Source organism: Catharus ustulatus, chromosome 2 (assembly GCF_009819885.2).
Source record: "Catharus ustulatus isolate bCatUst1 chromosome 2, bCatUst1.pri.v2, whole genome shotgun sequence".
Classification (NCBI taxonomy): domain Eukaryota; kingdom Metazoa; phylum Chordata; class Aves; order Passeriformes; family Turdidae; genus Catharus; species Catharus ustulatus.
In genome coordinates, this window is record NC_046222.1 from 49,729,673 (window position 1) to 49,751,310 (window position 21,638).

A 21,638-nucleotide genomic window follows, 5' to 3' on the forward strand; every position below is an offset into this window, starting at 1 on the left:
ACACTCTTGAACTGAGTTTAACTCCCAGGTTTCAAAGAGGCCTTTCTCTGCGCAATCAATTCTGCAGAAACGATCACTCTGTTGCAAAAAAAAACAAAAACAAAAACAAAAACAAAAAACAAAACAAAACAAAACAAAACGAAAAAAAACCCAAAAACAAAACCAGAGCAAATTTCTCAGACAATATCTATTAAAATAGAAGTTAAGCAACATATTTGCCTAACTGTTCAATGGAGGCAAACATAATTCTACTTCCATAATACTGAAATACACTGAATGCTTAGTGTTGGATAAAGAACTCCAACGAAGTATTGGAGCTACACAACTTAGGAGGAATTTTTGAAACGTCTGTATAAATAGAAATAATTTTCTATTGCCATGTCTTAAAGTGGCCACCAAAAGTCACATTGTTCCAAAGAGCACTGTTTAGCAAATTCCCCACAGAATGCAGATACTTGCAATAGACTGATTACAAATAATTTAATGTAAGAACAGTACCAGAGTTTTAATGCAGAAATTCATGACTGACAGAATCTAGCTAATTGTAATATAATCATAAATAAAGCAGTATATTTTTCATCACAAAAATATTTCAATCACTGCCCTATATTGTGCTAAAAATGGAAATTCTGAAACACAGCAGATCATTTCCATTTACATCCATGATTGACTACCTGAGCTTCATTTTAAGAAAGACTTTAGAGAGTTCAATGATAAATCCTATTTTTGTCATAACTTACCTGTAATTAAATTAAACCATTCCAAACAACTTGATTCACACGGAAGTTGTTCAACTACTACATTTTGTAGTAAAAAAAGGCTGGAAGTTTTAAATATTTAATTGGAACCTTAGCTATAAGAACCTAGTATTCTTCCACAGATTACATTTATCTTTTTGGCAATGACAATATTAACATTTTTTCTGAATAACTGAAATTGTAATATTAAAATAATTTTATTCATTTCTACTTGAAACATTATTAATCAACAACACATGTAAGTATTATTATTTTCCTACATACATTTATCCATATTTTACAATTTTTTTCCCTACCTGTCCTGTTTTATAATGCCTTGCAAATTGGTTAACCACTCGATAGTCATTTGCAAAGTACTCCATCAGAATTGAGGGAACTTCAGCAAAATCAGTAGCACATCTGGTTCCTAGAGGTAGAATAATTGTATGTATTAGCATTTGCTATTTCCACTAACACAAATAGTTAACTCTTCCCAAAAGGTTTTGCAACTTTCAGTTTGGACTTTTGGTGAACTTTAATGTTCTTTCATTTTTTAAGTCAATATTTTATTTCCATTATTGTACATACCGCCAGAAAACCTTCATTATGATCCTACACATTTTACTATAAATCACAAAGTAAAACAAAATATTTGAACAGCTGGGTGAGGCACCTTATAAAGCTCTGAATCACACCCTTTTTAAACTAAACCAGACTGTAGCCAAACGGGCCCTATGTGAAACACCAAATCTATTTAAGTGTCCTAAACCTAAATTAAACTACAATGTAAATAAAACTCTGCCTTAATCCCATTCACAGTTACAAGTCTTAGCTTCCATCTGTTTGCTGAGCTTACTTATGCTTTATATTAACCTCACTTCATAATACCAAGCCATTCATTCAAGAAACACTCTTGCAGATTGAAGATATGTTCTATGTAAGTGAAACGTGGTAATATCTCAGCTGTTACTATTTTCAAAAAGCACTTTCCCAAAAGCCTTATTTATTCTAATCTTTATCAGCATCTTACCCAATGGAAGTTATTAAAAAGTGTAACACATTGCCAAATCAAAGCTGAATTTCTGATTTCTATATTAAAATTAGCAATGTAAAAGTTGTTGCTTTCAGAGTGGACCCACTGGGTCATCAACTCTATCCCTTTCTGCCAGAGACAATGTCAACATTCAAAATTAGTCTTAAATCCCATTATGATTTTGCTATTTTTTAAATCACTCTGACCTCTAAAACCTTTCTATAATTTTTAATCTTAACTTATAATCTCTTTACTCTCAATTACTCAGACTCATACTGCTCTTTAATATAAATAGCATTTATCCCACTGGTTTTTACCTACTAAATTGAAACTACATTCTGTCTGAGCCATCATTATCCAAAGGCAAGATTAAGTCTAAGAAATCATGCATTCTAGTTCTTTGTACCTGCTGCAGTTTGAGTTCACCCTCAGACTAGACACACAAAACGAATACACCCAAACACTGCATGAGGTTTCACCTTTACCATTCTAATACTGCTTTTAGATACAACTCCGATGTAATTTCAAATCACATTGGACCTTTTCACAGACACATTAGCTATATGTACTTCTGCATTGACACATAAAACTGGTTCTGTTTGTCCACCACTGCTGAAAAATCCATTTGATAGCAAAAATTCTCCTTATATTCTGAAAATGTATGATCTGCACTGTGTAGTTCTGAATTAAAGAAAATTAAAGCAAGGGAGAGCAGGAAAGATGTCAAATTACTCAGCTCATCTCAACTAGAATGCCAAATATTTTGTTCTCACAATAGCCTGTAGTCATCTTGTTTCCATCCTTTACTACCCTCGAGTTCCATGAGAGCAGACAGCACCTAACAGACATCCCTATGACAAGCCCTTTGATTGTTACACATTCCAAATCCATTAAAAAAGGATTCCCTACAGAAACAACACCACTGACCTCCAACCTGCAATGCTGCTTTTGCAATGCTAGATCTGGAGTGAAATCCTCAGGGATACAGGACTGCCTGGAGCTACGGCAACACAGAAACCATACACAGGGACTCTTGGAAAGTCTTAGCCTCAAAACAAGCCATTTCCTGCCCCTTCAAGATTTTGACATGCAGACACTCATGATTCAGCACAAGAGAAGAACTTGCACCAAAGTAGTTATTTTGGGCATATAACTATTCCTGTAGCTCAAGATGAGCAAGACTACCTGAGTGGAAGGACTGGGGGAGAGTCCTTAGCTGTCCCAAAGACCATACAGAGCTTATGTGGAAGGAATTACGCAGTGTTCTAGTAACCTACTTATAGAGGTGTAAGTAGGTTATAGAACAGTTCAATCAATTTTAATTTTAAACGGATGACTTAAAAAGAGAGTATTTTGTCACTGGGTGCAAAGGCATCCTTGATAAAACATTAACATGGACACCTCTTTGTATCACTAGCATAAAAATGGTAAAACATATTAAAAAAAACAATTCATCACACAAAAGAGTTAACAGTCTCATCTGTTTGGTTATTTGTTTTGTTGGGGTTTTTTTTAAATTTTCCTTCATTCATTTTCCTAAGTAATTTCCAACCCAGGATACATTGTGGTTCTACATTAGGTACAACATACTTCCCAACCTCCAACTATTCAAATGATTATAAAATCTACAAAGGACAAACTTGCAAGAGTGGATGCCACCAATAGAATAAAGATCAACAGTACATAAAGAAGAGATATAAACACGTAATTCTTATTAGAAAAAAGAATATTCAAGTTGTTTGGTTGAGGTTTACATAATATCTAAGGATCTGATAATGTATTCTCAAATCATCAAGAGTATAGAACTATTAACATGACAACCATTTTTGGTTCATACTCTTTTTATCCTTTGGTTTTGCTCTATTTTTATTTTTTTTACCTGTACTCATTTATTCTCAAAATTAAACATTTGACTAAACCAAAAAAATCACTATGATAACTTCCTTACCAGTGACATGCTGGTACCGAGTTCTTCCCAGCATAGAATGCATAGCATGCCCCATTTCATGGAAGAGATTCTCCATCATGCCAGGACTTAGTAGCGTTGGTGCACCCCTTGCTGAATTGGGAAGACTCAGCATAAGAACAACTACAGGTAGCTGATACTCTCCATTTTCCTTTAGCCTGCCTCCTCGGACTGTAAAGTGACAGTCCTTTTCAAGATAAAAGCAAACATGGACAGTCAATGTCATTATATGAATGATATTAAAACAATTATTAAATTAAACTAAATTGTTTAATAAAATCTAAACATATACTCAGTTACACAAGTAGAACTCAATGATCATTAACAGTGTTGTTCAATAGCAGCACTGTTTCTCCATCCTTATTATATGCTTCAAATTCACAAGGAAATGACTTTATTCCATAAAGGAAAGACTATGATGCTTTTAGAAAATAAAATTATTTCTTTATGTTTTAGAATTATCAAAACCATTCAAATTTTCTAACAGGTATTGGTAGTGCCAAGATATTTACTGATGTATCAAATCCATAACAAACAGATTGTTCTCTCCTCAGCCTTCAGCAGTAACTTCTTTATAAAATACACCACACAGCACTACTAGTATATTGTGAAATACTAAAAAGTAAGAGTTATATATTAAACTAATGTAAAGTTTGCCCACTCATCACCTCACTAAAGGTGAATAAAAATTAGTTGAGTGCAAAGATTAGAAAGTGTAAATGTCAAATTGTTTCTACTTGTAAACAGTAGGCCAGAAAACAAGTGTTTAAATATCTACCATTTGTCTAAACAGAGTTCTATGACATTTCATAATGCCTGTTACTCTGTACCGTAGTCTGAGTTCAGCCTATTGGGTGATGTCTTTTTAAATGAAAGCTTGCTCTAAAAAATATTTTACCTAAACCCACACATGAAGTTACAGACCTTCCCTGTTTAAATTTATTTTTAAATGAAGCAAGTTTCACTAAATTTACATTGAATGCAAATGGCACTAATGCTACACTTATGAAACCCAAGCTGAAGTCAGATCATAAATGTTACCTGATGTGGTTTATCAGGCCGCTGGAAGAAGTCACAATAGATGTATCCTAGCAAACCTTCAGTTTCGTGAACAACAGCCTGAAGAAAAAAAGAGTATCATTTCCATAGCAAAAGCATTGATAACGTGTAAATTGAAGACCTAATATTTAAATGTCAAGACTTACAATGAATAAATAACAAACAAAAAATTCACATCTTGTGTCTCAAACTACAGACATTTCTGCATTTACTCAAAACCAGGTAGTCACAGATCAGTATTGGAAGTACTTTCTGTATTAAAAAAGCACTATTTGTAGCCCCCAAATGACAAACAGAAGCTGATTTACCATGGAAATACAAATAGAAAGAGTAAGGAGTAACTACAAATTGACCCACGGTATATAAAGAACAGAATCTCTTGCTGGAGGCTGAGGATAGAAGAGCAGTGGAGATCTGGCAGTGAATAAATGTAGGAAGACAACAGAGGAACTTGGGAACCTCATGAGTAAGTTGCTGCCCAAGTTTTTATTTCCACCCTCCCCTAAAAAGAGGGCAGGAAAATAAAATTAAAAATCAATCTCAAAGTAAAGATGACTTACAGAGTAAAAAAATTGAGGTAAAGACACACACTGCTAGGACACACACCTACAGCATTCTAGTCGTGTGCGGTCACCTGCAAATTGAAACTAAATAAACTGACAGGACTCATTCAGAAAGGTGTAAGAATAATCTCCAAACACAGAAACTGTTTCTGATTCAGGCATCCTTGACACTGAGCTATTGATAAGGTGATAACACCAAACATCCAAAAGGCACTTAAAAAGATGATAATGCTCTTGAGATCTAACTTCAACTAAAATTAGACAACTAGTTTGTGCTTTTGATAGGTATCCAAGTAATTTTTTTAAAAGTTTGATTTACAGCTCGCAGGAACACACTAACTTGTTTATCTTCCCTTTGGTTTCAGATGCTGGGAACACTTACCAACTTTCTAACATCTTCAGACCAAATCTCTCCTCTCTTTGTCTGTTCAGCATACAGAGAGATCCCTAAGAGCTGACTGAATAGAGTGTTCAAACCTTCCATGCATGCCCCAAGAGAGAAAAATGGACAGTACAAGCCAGGATCAATGTTGTACCTAAGGGAATACAAGAATCCCAAACCAGTCAGTTAACAGAGCTACATAAAGTACAGTACTCACCTTCAAGCCACAGGATGTCACAAAATACACCAGTTCAGCCCAAAGGCCCTCAGTGAACATGTTTGGCTTTATTTTTCAAATATTGAAACCAAGTTACAGGCACAGTGCTTTGCAGTACCTCAATTTTCCCTATATTCAAATCTGGATATCAAATTCAATAGATGTTAACTATGATTTTCAGAAATGTGGTGAACATGTAGCCCAAAGAGACTATGGCAACATGATGGGTGGCCAAGCAGTGGCTTTCGATACCCAAGAGGCCACTGGCACTCAAGTGCCTTTCCCATGCCAAGGCTGCATCATGTGACTGATCAGAAAAACAAGCTGGCTTTGGCTGTGGTGTAAGCCAAATCCTCAGCTAGGGCAGGAAACCAGCTGATAAGCACTGCTGACTCTGCAGTCTTGCCTTTCACAGCAGCAACAGAAACACCAAGTAGACACGATCACCTCCCACACAAAAATCACACCTCAAGCTCTGGGGACACCCTTGAACCACACAGAAAATATCTTACAGCTGTGAGCCACCAGAATATTCTAGCATGTGACATGGATTTCAAACATGGCCAACATAGCTTCCTGAGCCTAACCTCAACCAACTGTGTTCAAGATGCTGTAGCACAGAAGATACTCATCGGAAGGAAGACATCATTCATCTGCATGCAGTCATATAAACTGAGAATGAACAAAAAATTCAGAAAGTAGTTCAGAGATGCACTCTGTAAAAGGGTTTACACTCCCTTAGACTCTGACTCTAAAAAGTAAACACAGGTGTATCAAACAAATAAATGCTTTGCAAAATTACACCTTTCACAAGCTGACCAGCACCACAAAACACTTTTGAGACAACAGCAAAATCAGAACTGGAATCTGTTTGTAGTTGTGTATGCACCCCAAACATCAAAAAATATTCTTGCCTCATTTCACATGCAAAGCCCAAATGTTATTGTATACTATTTTCTAGGGTCTCAGGGTAAAGACTGCTTAACTCTAGACAAGCTAGACTACAATAGCTGGACACCAAAGATGCAAACCGTGCTGTTTTAAAACTTGTGATCAAAAGGCTTAGTTACAGACCAGTTGTGAAAGAACCAGCTAGTCCCTACCCACACACCAACCTTTCCTTCCTTCCCACCCCCACAGAGAAGACCTGAAAAAGAAGCCCACTGGGGATACTTCATTTGCCACAGTGCTGTTTACAATTGCAGCTCTGAATCACTGATGGGCATCACTGACCTGTGAGGTACAGTAGGGTGGGGTTACCCCTCTAAGCCAGGATACGGTGAGGTACAAGATTTTGCTTATTTTCACAAATATAAAAAGCTAACACCAGTGTATTCCATTATATTTTAAACTATACTAGAACACAGAAAATAAAGCAGATTTTGCCTCTACCATACTGACACACTTTTTCAAGAACTTCGCGCTTAAATTCACACGCCACACTCTTCCATATGCACGTTTTCCTTCTTACTCAAAAAGTCATTACATCCAAGGAAATAAGCATTATATAAATCACTTTAGATCAACTTAAAGATTGAAAGTAAGTCTCTAAAAGAAAGCAGAAGAGATGAGGTAATTTTCATATAAGCCACAGAAATTTGGAGTACAAAGGACACTGACTGACACACAGAGCTCCCCTTCCACCTCCAAGTACAGAATTACAGGGTATGTGTTAAATATTCCCAGAATTTTTAAATCAGTAATTCCTAAGAATTGCAATGTTTTCAACAGTGGAGTTTTTTGGAAAGCTTTGGCAGGTAAATCTCAGGTGTCTCCACACTTCAATAGAATTACCCAGTGATTGCCTTCTGCCCAGACTGTTACCACAAAACTTAAACGCAACACTAAGTGCTTCAGACCTCCTGACTCTGCTCTGAAGCTCTCCCTGCATACAGACTATAAGATCTGCTAAAATGACCCTTCTTTTGGCAGCAAATCATAACAACCTCCCTAACAGTTTAGAACTGTTTTTTGTCATCTCACTTTAAAATCGGGTACTATCATCCTACATGCCACTATGAATAGTAAGCTGAGTTTTTAATTTGCAATTCAAAGAATTGCTTCTTTAACTAATATCTGGGTACAAAAGTACTGTCTCAATACACACCACAGGCAAGCTCAAGTGGTTTCATTGCACAAGGGCTCTTTGCAGGGCTTTTTTGCTGAGTGTGTTTCAATCAGTCCTGCCAAAGCTACACTTTAGTGCAAAGCCTGCACATTCTCCTCCCCGCAGAAATCCAGTGTCATCTTTTGCCATTTCCTCCCTGCCCAGTCAGAGAAGGGAGATAGGGTATGAGGTGTTTCAAGAAAGAACCCATGTGCTACAGTACTACAAACATACTTCAGTAAATCAAAATTTAACACTACCAACAGCTCACATTGATAAAAAACATCCGATTTTCACAGTTACAGGAAATTAAAACCTGTAACTCCCAACAGTGAATTCAGCTGCAGGATAAGAGAACATGAAAACATGAAAATTACAGCCCCCTTGACAACATTTCATGAAATTAGATAACTTTTACACAAGAAGTAAGAAAATCAAAAGATATGTAGAGACCGCTCAAAATTTTCTAAGGAGCAGAATTTTTTTTGACGGACCACCTAAGCCTGGAAACAATTTCCAAGTACATGAAAGACAAGAAAGTCACCAGGAGCATCAACATAGATTCACCAAAGGCAAGTCGTGCTTAAATAACCTGACAACCTTATATGATGAAATAACTGGCTGGCAGAAAAGGGAAGAGCAGTGCACGTCTCATCCCCTTGGACTTCAGTGAGCCCTTTGACACTGTCTCCCATAAGATCCTCACAGAGAAGCTGGCAATATATGGGCTGGATGAGCAGACAGAAAACTGAATGGCAGGGTCCAGAGGGACCCATCAGCACCACAATGGTTGCTTGGAGGCCAAGAACCAGCAGTGTGCTCCAGAGGTCAATACTGGGTCCAGTCCTGTCCAGTCGTTGGCAGATAATAACCAAATTGACATCCAATCTGGGAGGAGTGGCTGATATGTCAGAGGGTCTTGCTTCCATCCACTGGGACCTTTACAGTTTTACGATAAATGGGCAGACAGGAATTCAAGAAGTTCAAGAAGTCCTCCCCTGAACCTGGGAGAACAACCCCAGGCACCAATATGTGCTGGGGGACATCCAGACCCATCAAGAAAGGTGTTTTGCAGACAGGGGCCTGGGGGTCCTGGTGGACACCAAGTTAAACATGAGCCAGTGAGGGACCTTGCCACAAAGGTGGTGAATGGCGTCCTGGGTGCATTAGGAAAAGCATGGCCAGCAGACTGAGGAAGGTGATCCTTCTGCTCTACTCAGCACTGTGTCCAGTGTTAAAGTGCTGTGTCCAGTGCCTGGCTCATCAGGAAAAGAGAGATATGGCCACACTGTTCAGCCTGGAAAGAGAAGGTTCAGAGGGATCTTACAAAGGAGTATAAATTCCTGAAGGGAGGGTGCAAAGAGGACAGAGCCAGGCCCTTCTCAGTGCTGCCCAGTGACAGGACCAGAGCCAAGTGGCACAGAATAGAACATGACATGTTGCATCTTAACATCAGGAAACATTTTTTTTCCCAGTGACAATTAGCAAGCAGTGGCACAGGTTACCCTTAGAGGCTACAAAGTCTTGCAATTTGGAGATACTGAAAGCTGCCTGGACGTGATCCTGGACACTCAGCTCTAAGGGACCTTGCTTTACCAGGGGGTTGTAAGAGATGACCTCCAAAGAAAATTCCCAACCTCAACTATTTTGTGAAGATGTCATATGGAGCCTAGGACCAAGAGCACACAAGCTACAACATGAGATAGATTCCAGCTTTATCAGAGAAAGACAGTGTTTTATACTAATTGCAAAGGATTACCACATTCAGTTGAAATACTGGATTAATGTGTTTGCTGGAGGCAGGGAAAAAAACAACCTCTGAAACGAAGTTTAATTTCATTTCAGTCAAAAACACAGATAGGTACCAGCAGGAGAAAGCAATGGTATTTCTTAATGGATAGAACAGCTGACATTAATATATTGCAGGGAGGACACCAATGCCTACTTCTCATTCTCAGCACTCCTAGAACATGCACAATGTCCCCATGACCCTACCCTAAGATGAAAAGGATGGGAAGAAGGCTTTCTGATAAATACTTTGTAGTATACTGTCATTGTCCAAAGTGGACAGAGTGGGTGGGGTGGTGGCAGGAAGTCATTCTGTAATAGTTTTGTCCTTTGAAAAAAGCATGATACTTATCCACCCTCCCAGAAAAACAGCAGTAACAGACTAATGCCTTAAGGCAGACTCCCCAGAGGAACTAGCCCCCTACTCTGGCTAATGTTTGAAGATGTCACAATCTTGACATTTTGAGTACAATGAGGTCCTGACTAAACAATCACTTTAATAGAAACTACACAAAGTTAAGGTCAGTCCCTTCTGGTAGAACATTGCCAGGATCAAACCTCTCCCACATTTAATGAAAGATGTGTGCTAATGTTCTTCTTTCCAATGGAAAATTGAAAAAAGTTTTGAAAAACAACATTTTTTTATGCACAAGGCCAAAACAAAAATGTTTCTGCTTCTGATCTCAATTGTCCATTTCTGCCTTGCCTATTACACCAGTGTGTAAAAAAAAAAAAAAAAAAAAAAAATCAAAGCTGAAGATACTGAAAAATCCTCAAATACCACTTAGTGTCTTATGCCACAGACCCAATACTTAACTTACTTTTGGACACACATGGAAGCAGTCAGCAGAGATTATTACACCTTGAGTTATCTGGCATCCATTGTTTGCTAGCCAGTGCAATGTCCTAGGAGTTATGGAGAAAGGGGTTAAAACCCATGGCATAGTGCAATTATCACAATTAGATGATAATACCAATAATACTCCAAAATGAGTACTGGGTACTGAAAAAGAAAAAGCTGCTCCACCAAAAAGTGTGTAATACATCTTCAAAAATCTTTGTCTAAATAGCAGTCTATACCCTCTAAGCAGTAATCATTCCAGACACCAAAACACAGATTCAATGCCCAAGTTTTGAATTTGGTCCTACCTCATACATGAACTCTATTTTCACAAATTAAGTACAACCAACTATAAGTGAAGAAAACCTAACCCCAAACATGCACTGAATCCAGGAAAACTTTCTCTTTGGGCTTACTTAAGAACAGCAATTAGTCAAAACCTCAGCTATCTGAAACTGATGTTCTAAAACCAAAACCTCAGTTCCTGGAATTATTATTGATAGATTATCTTGCCTTTCAGTGGCAAGAGCAAGCATATGACTGACTCTCTTCTGAGCCCCCACCTTCAAGATTTAATACTACTCACTGAAAAATAAAAGATGTAACACTAGGTAAGATTAGATGACAATGGAGAAAAGAGAAGAAATGAAAAGATTTGAATCTTCCTCAAAAATATAAATACTCAATGAACAGAACAAGAAATGCTGAAATCTCTACTAGATCTCTAAAACTTAAATCTGGCATATGGGTGTGGGTAGAAACATATTTGGAACTGTTTACAAAGTAGATGTACCCTTGATGAAGATTCTTGTTTGATTTCAGACACTCAAATGGTAGCAGTCATTAGCAATTTCATTGTTTCCAGATGAAAAGGAAAAAAGCATCTGTTGGCTAGCAAATGATTACCCAATCTCAGTTAATGACAGTTCATCACGTTAGTGGAACTGCAAGAACACATTTCCCAGGCACAGTATTTTGGCATTCAAATTCATACCAATCTAAAAACATGATAGCTCAACTTTTTGGCACCAATGGGGACTGTGATTGTGACAGCAATCCAAACTTCTCTTCCCTCAGTCCTTTCAACAAAATTCTCATGCTTTTAAAGGATCTCAGGTTGTATCTTCAAAACACACTCTGACCCAGGCCAGATTTTGTAAAAGACCACATAAAACTTAAGAAGACTTCTCTCAATACACTCCTTTATACCATTTTTAATTGCCCATTAACAAAGACATAACTTGTCTGTGTAGGATGCAGAGCCTTTTTGAGGGCTGATCCAAGACTGTAAAATTAATTTCTCCTGAAGCTAAAGGGAAAACTCAAAGTTCCCCATCTTCTATCCCAGGTGTATGGTGCTTCTTTGATCCCCTTGTTTCAAACATGAAACCAAGTGTATTTGTAAATGCAGACCAAAGCTTCCCAACAAAACCCTATGAAAACCAAGGCATTCCTGCCTTGGCAAGGGGTTGGACAAGATTATCTCCAGAGGTCTCTTTCAACTCCAACGATTTTGTGATTCTGGGATTCCACAGCACATTACTTTTCAATCAACAGAATGAAAGGACAACGATTTCAATAAATTAGCTGATACTGACTGATACATAAAAAGGAGAAGAATTTCCAAAGTGCTTTAGCTTAGTCTGCCCTTGAAACGCTCACTAGTCAGAGCGAAGCTAACTTCATAATCTACATGTTAATAAATGCTGATGACCCTACTGTGCATATAATTATTTTTATTATACGTGTTAAAGCAGCAACCATTCTAAGAATGACTTTATGCACAATTTTCAAGCTGTTATCAATTGTGAGCTTGAACAGCTGTACAGCTTTGTGCCTTCTATTTAAAACAAATAATAAAAAATTGAAATAAAATTTCAAGAAGCAGTTGCTTTATTATGAGCACACTCCTTGGCAAGCTGCCTCCGCGTTTATTCAGACAAGTTACGATTTTATCTATAACAGGAAGTGCACTCAAGTATTTTTGGGAAAAGAAATCAGAAAGGAAATTATCATGACCCACATTGAACTACAGTAACAGGCACTCTGCTACCAGTAAAATTTCTGCTAAGAATTACTGATACTAGGAAGAAAGGTTAATGTTCTGGAGACAGACAGCATTTAGTGACAATAACTACTGCAAAAAAGAGCTGAAAGACAGGTTTTCTTGAATGTTGTAATTTGCAGCACCAGAAGAGCAGACAGACTCTTCAGCAAGGAGGATGATGCACGTGGCAGAGTAACACCACCACCAAAACATTGTACTGCTGTCTCCAAAGGCAGCAAACACATGGAAATGTAGTTATGGCATTTCCTAAGGAAGAAAACGGATTCAGAGCAGCTAAGCAAGCCAGGGCAAGAACAACCACCCTGCCTGGATTCCTTTTTGCTTAAAATGTGAGTTCTGGGCCTTAGGATGCCTATGTCACCAGAGAAGAGCAGATACAAATATTACACTTTCAAGCTTCATAAGGTACCAATTAGAGGTAACTAGCACAAATCTAGAGCTCAGGTATGAGCTCTTGCTTCTTTCTGGAATTCAGGCTTCCCTGACTGGGATGCTGCATAGTTGAATCTCAGAAAGACGAAGAGCACAGTATTTTCTATGGGAATATGCCTTTGAAAATGTAGGCAAAAGAGATGGATCTCAGATGGTGTTAACTTGGCAGAGAACTATATACTCCAGTCAAAAAGATTTCTTACCATGTAACATTTCTTCTAGTGTATCTCAGGTAAAAATTACTGCGGGTATGGGTTAATTTTTGGTATTTGCAATTAGCACTGCTACAAAAAGATTTTCCCAACTACCCTTGTACTTGAGCACAAAAATTTTCTTAAGCCATTATATGAAACTTTAAGGATCTGAATATAATTCTGGAAGAACAGGAAAAGGAAATATCAAAACTTCTATCCATTACAGACATAACCACACCCATCAGAAAACACAATGATTAATCTAAAAGAAGACTTCCTGAAATCAAGGATTTTGTACATGCTTTGATATTATTTTTTTAAGGTTGCTTTTAGTTTTGATGTAGGAAATATTGCATTTATGTTAAAAAAAAGTGGACACCAACACACACTCACCCTGCACAAATCAGTAGCAGCATCAACAAATATATACATGAGCTCCTCTGCAGTGGAAAAGAATATTTTCCTGTGTGCCAAACTTTCAGTTAAGCTGCTTTGACTTATAAAAGACAAAAATCAAGACTCAAAGAAGTCCCTTTTATTTGTTTCTCCTGTAGAAACTCTCATGCCTACATGTCAAAAACCGTAAAAGACTGAGACACAAACTTGAACATAATAGGTTTGCTCTGTATTCATTTTGCATATTCCAGTAACTTAATTCCCTCTGAACATCTGATTTCAAATACCAAAGCATTTGTATTTATAATAAAGCCCAGGAAAGAATGAAAATTTTCTCATATACTCTACGTCAGAATTTGAGCTCAGTAATTTCATGAAGAGAAATCTCAGTACCCTCCTAACAAAAGTAGACATATCAAAGAAAGCTGCAGTTCCTTTAATGTAAATTCCTGCTTTTTATTAAAGGATAAACTACATTTAAGAAATCCAGACACTTTACTTTCACAGTTTGCAGCACAGTAGTATTTTTAAGAGAAGCAAAGTAGCCAAACCCATTAAAAGAGCTATTATAAAAAAAGTTAACTGACACAATGAGGTTTGGTTATTCTTCAAGAACAGCAGGCTTCAAACAAAAAGGCTGTGCCCTTGTGAGAAACAAAGATGTAGTATGTGATTACAAATAATTATTTCTAAGCTTGTATGACTTCACTGAGTCTAAATAAAATGCAGACTCAAAATCACTTTAATTTTAAGCTGTATCTATGGAACAAGGCTAAGACTGTTTTGTGCAACATGACTTTTATCAATTCTATTAAGAATGCTTTTTATAAAATCGAACATTAGGGATATCTGTTCTTCACAACACAAGCATTCAGACTTTTTACAATTGCAAATTAGCTGCCAGGCAAAAATTCTTATCGGTGGCTCTTAAATGTAGTCCCTGCTATATCCTGACTTCTTTTGGGGTTTTTGTGAGAAAAATTATTATCCTGTTGACATTCACAAAAATACAGCAGATGAAGTTAACTATCTCTAATAAAACAGATCCTGTCAAAACTTTCAAAGAAACTTGAAAAGATCTTGTTAGTGAAGATAAAATGAGATGAACCCCTCAGGTTAACTTGAAGAGATCAAGACAAGGAAAACCCCTTCCAATTTTCATTACATGTCAGACTATGAAACTTAATTCTTTACCTAAAGGGAGACTCTTAACCATGATTTATAGAAGACTCTGAATTTCTTAAAAATAATAACAATAATAATAATTGAAAGCCTTTGTACTCTCATCAACCATAAAGTAGCACCTGTATTTCACATTTATTTTTTCTTTCTGCTAATTGTACTTCCTAGAATATTTTGGAGGAGGTCAAGGGGTAATTTGGAATATTGGTTTCAACACTGCATGCAATTTTCAGATTTGACTTTGTTTTCAAATCAACAATCTATTTGTTCTTCCACAATGTCTTGAATAATGAAATAATTCTTTAGAATTCTTGAAAGTTGAATTCTGCTTCACAGCAATTCTTTTCAATAACTTTCAGGTTTCCCTCCAACAAGCTTAATTCACCAGCTTTAGTGACTGGTGAGTTGGAGTGGGCTTTCTATACCTACAATAGTTGATTTAACAGAAGGCATGCCCTCCCTTTCTTATAGTTTGTTACAGGACGTTCTTCTCTCTAAGAACTTTGCTTGAAAGATTTCCTAGTTACATTCTGCATTACTTTTCCACTTCAGCTTTCAAACTGAGCAGTGACAGTTTTCTCACATGTTCTGCAAACAGTCTGGGCTACTCTTCCACATGGCATTCCCTAGAGAGAACAGTCTTTCATAAAACTAAAAATAATTTTAGAAAAAGCAGCCATAAACAAGTTTTTTTACTAGTAACTTGCAAACCTCAATATTAGTTGCAGCTTTTAGGAACTTGAGAAACATCCAGTCACATTTTCATACCTTGCTGCTGAACTGGGGAAAAAACACAGAAGTGGTGTCCACCTGAAGCCAGCAACCCATGTACAGTCCCAACAAGAAAGGAGGTGATTTATTCCTAGTTTCTGCTAAGATGGTAGCCCAAGATTCTGCATCTGCCATGGTAGTTTCATTTTCCTACTCATCATGAAACTTATTTTTGCATTGATCTGTCATCCTCAAGGCTGATCTGACTTCCCTCTGCAGCCCTAAAGAAAGGGACTAGCACAGAGTCAGTACTCTACAAGCACATCACAGCTTCAAGTTGAATAAAATCTGGGACATTTTGGCAAAAGTCCTAACAGTGAATTATAGCCAGTAAAGTCAACCCAGCCTGGCAAGAATCATAGGTTAAGGAAACAAGAGTCAATACCAAATACACAAAGCTCACTGCTGATGGTTCTCAAGAACAGTTCTGCACCTCTGTCAGAAGTGAGAAAGCCCTGCCAATCCCATCTTCAAGGCAAATGGCTGACCTCAAAAAGTCTCTCACAGCCTTTTGGAGTGATTTTCTGTTGTTTTTTCTCTGATCCGGAAGAAGTCAGCAGGACTACCACATCTTTGCATGACGAGGGCCTTGAGAATTACAGAAGTAATGCAATTTAATTAATACTGGGGTACTTGTCTGCACTAAAATGCAACATTATTATTTTTATAATATACATATTAGACATCTTCTTACTTGTTAGATGCTGAAGCATGTTCTAGCATTCACTGGTTTATTACCCTGAGTCTGCCAAAATTTTTGAGGTTCTCCTAATTACTCTATCTTCTTTTAAGATACTACTACCATGAATTTCAGACTTATGTCTCCTGTTGCTCTTAAAAGTACATTTATACTGACATGTATTTTCCTTACCTCTTAAACTATAGCTACAAAAACATTACACAGTCTTCAGTGTAGGCTTAAAGCCAGAGAGGCTACATAACATAGTCTGGGAAAAAAAAAAAAAAAGAGAAAAGTAAAATATCCTGTTCCCATCAATGGGAGGCTTACACTTTTGAAGTAGGATCAAGTTTCCAGGGAAAGGACTTGGTGAAAGCTGACAGAAACAAAATTGTTGCGGCCGGGCTTAGGCAGCACAACCGCAACTCTGTGGCTTGAGTCTGGAGCGCCTCCTGCTGTTCAAGTGACCGAACAGCAGCAAAGGTCCGTAACGCCGTGGAAAGCAGCGACAAAACCCAACCCGTGCGACAGCACTCAGCATCAAAACGCTACTGTCCAAACGCAGGAGGGCATCCTGCATCCTGCAGAAGTAAATATCTACCTCTTAAAACTAGTTATTAGAAATTTAGTGAAGGATTTGTTTCCTTAATCCTGTTACAGTAAAGACTAAATGTGTATTTAAAGACAAAATATAGAAATACATTTAAAATACTACAGCATGCTACAAATATAAAATAGACACATTAAAAATATGTCATGAGTTTCAGTGTCATTTGAGATGTAGCTGGTCAAAATCTGGAGGACTAAAGAGAATGGTTGAATAGGCCAAACTAAGAAACAGTAAACATTTTCCAGCAGACACGCTGTCCCATCTAATATTTCTTGCACCCCCTAGTGCTGAGTGACTTAATCAAGAACTAAATCCCTGCCGTCTCTTTCTTTATACCTACATTTTTAAAGGTAATCTGCATTTTATGTACCTGACAATACCTGGGAAACTATGGGTGTGTACTTCAGCTGGAGCCACGGTGACAACAGCAGTCCAAAAGGAATACCCAAAAGCATACATTTGCTTCCCTTTCAACAAAAATGTTTCACCAAGCAGAAGAAAAGAGAAAATTCTAATATAAAAATCCACCATGCAAACTACTACTGAGTCCCAAAACATGAGAGACAAATACATAAGCCATGCTCTGTGCACAGCACTACTACAAATATAACCATGGCATTTCTGTTAAAGACCTAAAGCTAAAAGTAAATTTCTTCCAAAAGAAAGAAATCCTTGGAGAACAAAAAAAAATAATAGACTAAACAAAGAACAAGAGAAATGCATGACAGTTAAGTGCATCTTCTTTGAAAACATATTTTGTAATTCCAAGATGAAAAAATGCCAAATAAAATAGAAGTAGAAAATAACTTATTGAGCTTATAAATAAAAAAATATTTTAAAAAATTATTTCAAACATTTTCCCATTAAAAAAAACAACCAACCAAGGAAAACAACATCACTTTTCCTTAGATGAATAATTTAATATTAGAAGATAATTGTCTCAGTTAGGAAGAGAATAACAACAAATAGCCAAAAGTCAAACTCCAGCCAAGCACAAAGGTTTGTGTGACAGATACAGTTCTCATCTTCCAGTTACCAAAGTCCTGACCCGAACATACCATACCACCCACAGAGCATTCAAGAAGGGATGTGGTCAAACAAGGTAAGTACAAATACAAGATAAAGGATAGGAGAATCCCATTTGGGTAACAGGGCATTTAGGGCACAGATATGACAAGGTACAGTCCCATCCCCTGGTTGTTATATGAGTACAGTAATTTCACGATTACAAGCTGCACTGAGTATAAGCCGCACTTCGGGGTGTCGGCAACGTTAAGGTCTTTGTCCATATATAAGACGCACCAGACTGTAAGTTGCACTTTTGCTCGCAGTGAGGATTCGTGTGCAACTTTCACAAAGTTGCCAAATAATAACAGAATCGCGGGAACACAGGGTTTACTGGCTCGGTCCTGCTCAGGGTGACCACCAGGGAGCGGCCCCAGCCCCGCTCGCTGCTGCCGCCAGGAAGCGGGAGAGCGGCGTGTCCGGCCGGTGCCGCCGGGAAGAGGGAGAGGGGTGTGCCCAGCTGCTGCCGCTGGGAGGAGGGAGAGGGGCGTCCCTGACTGCTGCCACTGGGAGGAGGGAGAGGGGCTTGCCTGGTCAGTGCCGCCAGGAGGAGCGGAAGAGGTGCGTCCCTGGCCAGTGCTGCTGGGAGAAGGGAGAGGGGCATGCCTGGCCAGTGCCACTGCCGTGCCTCCCGGGGCCAGGCAGTGCTGTCGCTGTGCCGCCACTACCCCACTGCCCGGGGCCGCTGCTGGCTCGGGCTTCCAGGTTGGGAAATTTCCAAAATTTGTTCATATATAAGCCGCTCCTGAATGTACGCCGCACTTCCGGTTTGGGAGTAAAATTTTAGTCAAAATGGTGCGGCTTATAATCGTGAAATTACTGTACTCTGACTCCTGCCCAGTTTCACTCATAAAGCACAGTCCTTGACACTATGCAGGGGAGAAGTGAGTTTTAATTTTCAGAGCTGATTACCCACTATCCAGTACCCTGTTAAAACACCCACAATATGAGTAGAACAAATGTAAAGCCTTGTTCAGTCAGTCAGATCAAACACTTTTTCCAAAGACAACTATCCAGAAAACAGGACTGTGAAAGATCCACACTCTTGTGTTAAAGCAAAGCAGCTCTCCAACACAATGGAGAACTACTCTTTTTTCCCCAGTCTTGTATGTGCTCGTATACCTGCCAGAAACAAATAGTCCTGCCCAAGCTGGAGGGAGATAAACATTGGGCCCCAATCCTGCATTGTAATCAGGGAGGCCCTACATAGACTCAGGAGACTCTTCAAGATACAACTTCAAGACTTGGTGCCTGAATACAAAAAAATAGTAAAGATACACTGCCAATGTGTATGTCTGTTTACCTGCAGCTCTCCTTCACAATGCCACCATGTAATCCTTAAAATAACTTAACTGGGTCTCTTACAAACTCCCCCAAGGAGAGGAAAAACTTTTTTTCAAATGCCAAAAAGAGCAAAATAATCTACTTGTGAGCATCAGCAACTCAATTATGAGATTGTTAGCTTCACGAGAAGATCTAAGAAGGACAGTAAGACTAAGGACAATCAGCATCAGAAGACACTCCTCCAAGAGAAGTAACAACCACAGTGCCTTCTACACCTAATGCTCTGAATTAGTGCTATGGCACACACCAATGCTGAAAACAACCAGGCCAGCTGCTGGCAATCTTTCTATGCCATGTCTATACTACTACAGCTTTCTGATCCAGAGTAAACTACAATTTTAATCAGATACATCCAGTCTATTTGTTTAAAAACAAAAAAAACCTGTAAATCTGTAGTGAAGAAAGATTTTTTTTCTAAACCCCCTTGTGAGAGCAGCACAACTTTCAATTATCTTTTCCAACAGAAACCTAAAACGTTTCACTGCTGCTGATCTAATAAAGGCAACATGCAGGGCTTACATCTTTCAGAGCTGACATCTCATTATGTGCAAAGGCCCCATGAACTATTTAAGTCTGTGTAAAGGATTTATTTCACAGCCTTTGCAAGAGAGATAAGAATGAATTCTATCTATAAGCAGTAAAGATTCAGTGAAGAAGTTTCTATTTCAAGTCTGCAGAATAGGATGAAGTTGCACATTTGGTAAGAAGCACAATGAAGTTAAAATATGAAGAGCAGTCGAACTGTGTTCCATATTCAAAATTTTTTTTTTAAACAGTACTACAGCCCAGCTAAGAACTAAAACCAATGCAGGAAATCTTCTATCTGTTCTGAAACTGCTTCATCCTCTTTTATCTTCAAAGAGGGCCAATACTCTGCAAAACAACACAGGAGCAAAAAACTTCTACAGGCATTCCATCAGTAACTAAAAAACGTTGCAAACAATGCTCCCACCAGATAATATTTTTTTTTCATATTGAGGTATATCTTCAAAGAAAGAAATCCTGTTTACATTGAGGACTTGCTTTGTCTTTATTGCAAGGACACTCATTTACATTACAATCAGGAACATAAGGAGCTTACCTCTCAGCACGAAGAACTCCACTGTAGTAGGGGTGATCCCATGGCATCAGCATCTGAAAAAGAATTCCAGCTTATAATTACAATAATGGACAACAAGTGAATCCAAAGTAAAAGTTTGTTTCATTTGAGTATTTCAGCAGTTTCAGCAAGTCACAGAATTTTAAAACATAATGGGAAATAGTTCAGGCTCAAACCAAAAAAAGCATCATACATCATAACCTGAAAACATTTTTAGCATTTCTTGAAGATTGGTCTTCTTATTCAATTATATGATAGGAGTTCATACCAGATTTCAAGAAATACACTCAGTTCAAATAAAAAGATAAACCTAGATATGTACAGCATTAAGATACATCCAATGTAGTATACAAACTGGACTTGAATCTAACCTAAAGTACAGTCTTTATTTTTCAAGAGAGTCAATTAATTCAAAGCAAAGTGATACTCCCTTCTGCTACTTTATGTTTTGGTCAGCTCTCTCAAACTCAATATTTGGTTTTGAAACAGCAGCTTAGTAGCCAGAAAGCATTTGAAGCCAGAAGAGAGACTGTTTCTAGTTCTACAACATCTTGTACACTAAAGTACTAGTAATTTCACGATTATAAGCCACACTGAGTATAAGCCGCACTTCTGGGTGCCAGCAACTTTTCGTTCTTTGTCCATACATAAGCCGTACCTGATTATAAGCCGCACGTTACAATACAGAGTGTGATAAAAGGTATCTATTCTATCACCATCTGTTGAGGGTGGGAGCAGTGATCCTTATCTCCACAGGAGATGTTCTGCTGATGGCCATCCATTGAAACCAGGCAGGTCACTGTTCTATCTTTTCACAACACATCCTTCCTCCAGTGAGTCATTTTCTGCTAATGGCCCATTGAGTCCCACTGTGGGACTGATAAAATTACTTCATCCCATTGGAAGTTGCTCCAGCCAGGGGGAAGAGCCCAACATTTCGTACCAAGATAAAACAGAGGGTTTGGGACACTAAGGGAGCCCCTTTCTCCACTGCACTCCAGAGGAAAACCAGATTTTTCCACATCACCACTGGACCTCCGGAGGGAAACTGCACCTTCTGCAGGAGCACTGCTCCAACTGAATCACATCTGTCACTGCAGGAGGA

At 38.2% G+C, this 21,638-nt stretch overlaps 1 protein-coding gene across 1 annotated transcript in view; it reads right to left on the bottom strand.

The window, feature by feature from the left end:
* Nucleotides 1–21,638, bottom strand: part of LOC116992958 (mitochondrial intermediate peptidase-like) — a 68,972-nt gene that overhangs the window by 33,076 nt on the left and 14,258 nt on the right. Inside the window, exons 10-14 of the mRNA XM_033053124.2 lie at nt 20,516–20,568; nt 5,741–5,894; nt 4,778–4,855; nt 3,719–3,923; nt 1,055–1,164 (exon numbers count right to left, since the gene is read on the bottom strand). Coding sequence (XP_032909015.1) covers nt 1,055–1,164; nt 3,719–3,923; nt 4,778–4,855; nt 5,741–5,894; nt 20,516–20,568 — 600 coding nt within the window. The remainder of the gene's footprint in view (nt 1–1,054; nt 1,165–3,718; nt 3,924–4,777; nt 4,856–5,740; nt 5,895–20,515; nt 20,569–21,638) is intronic.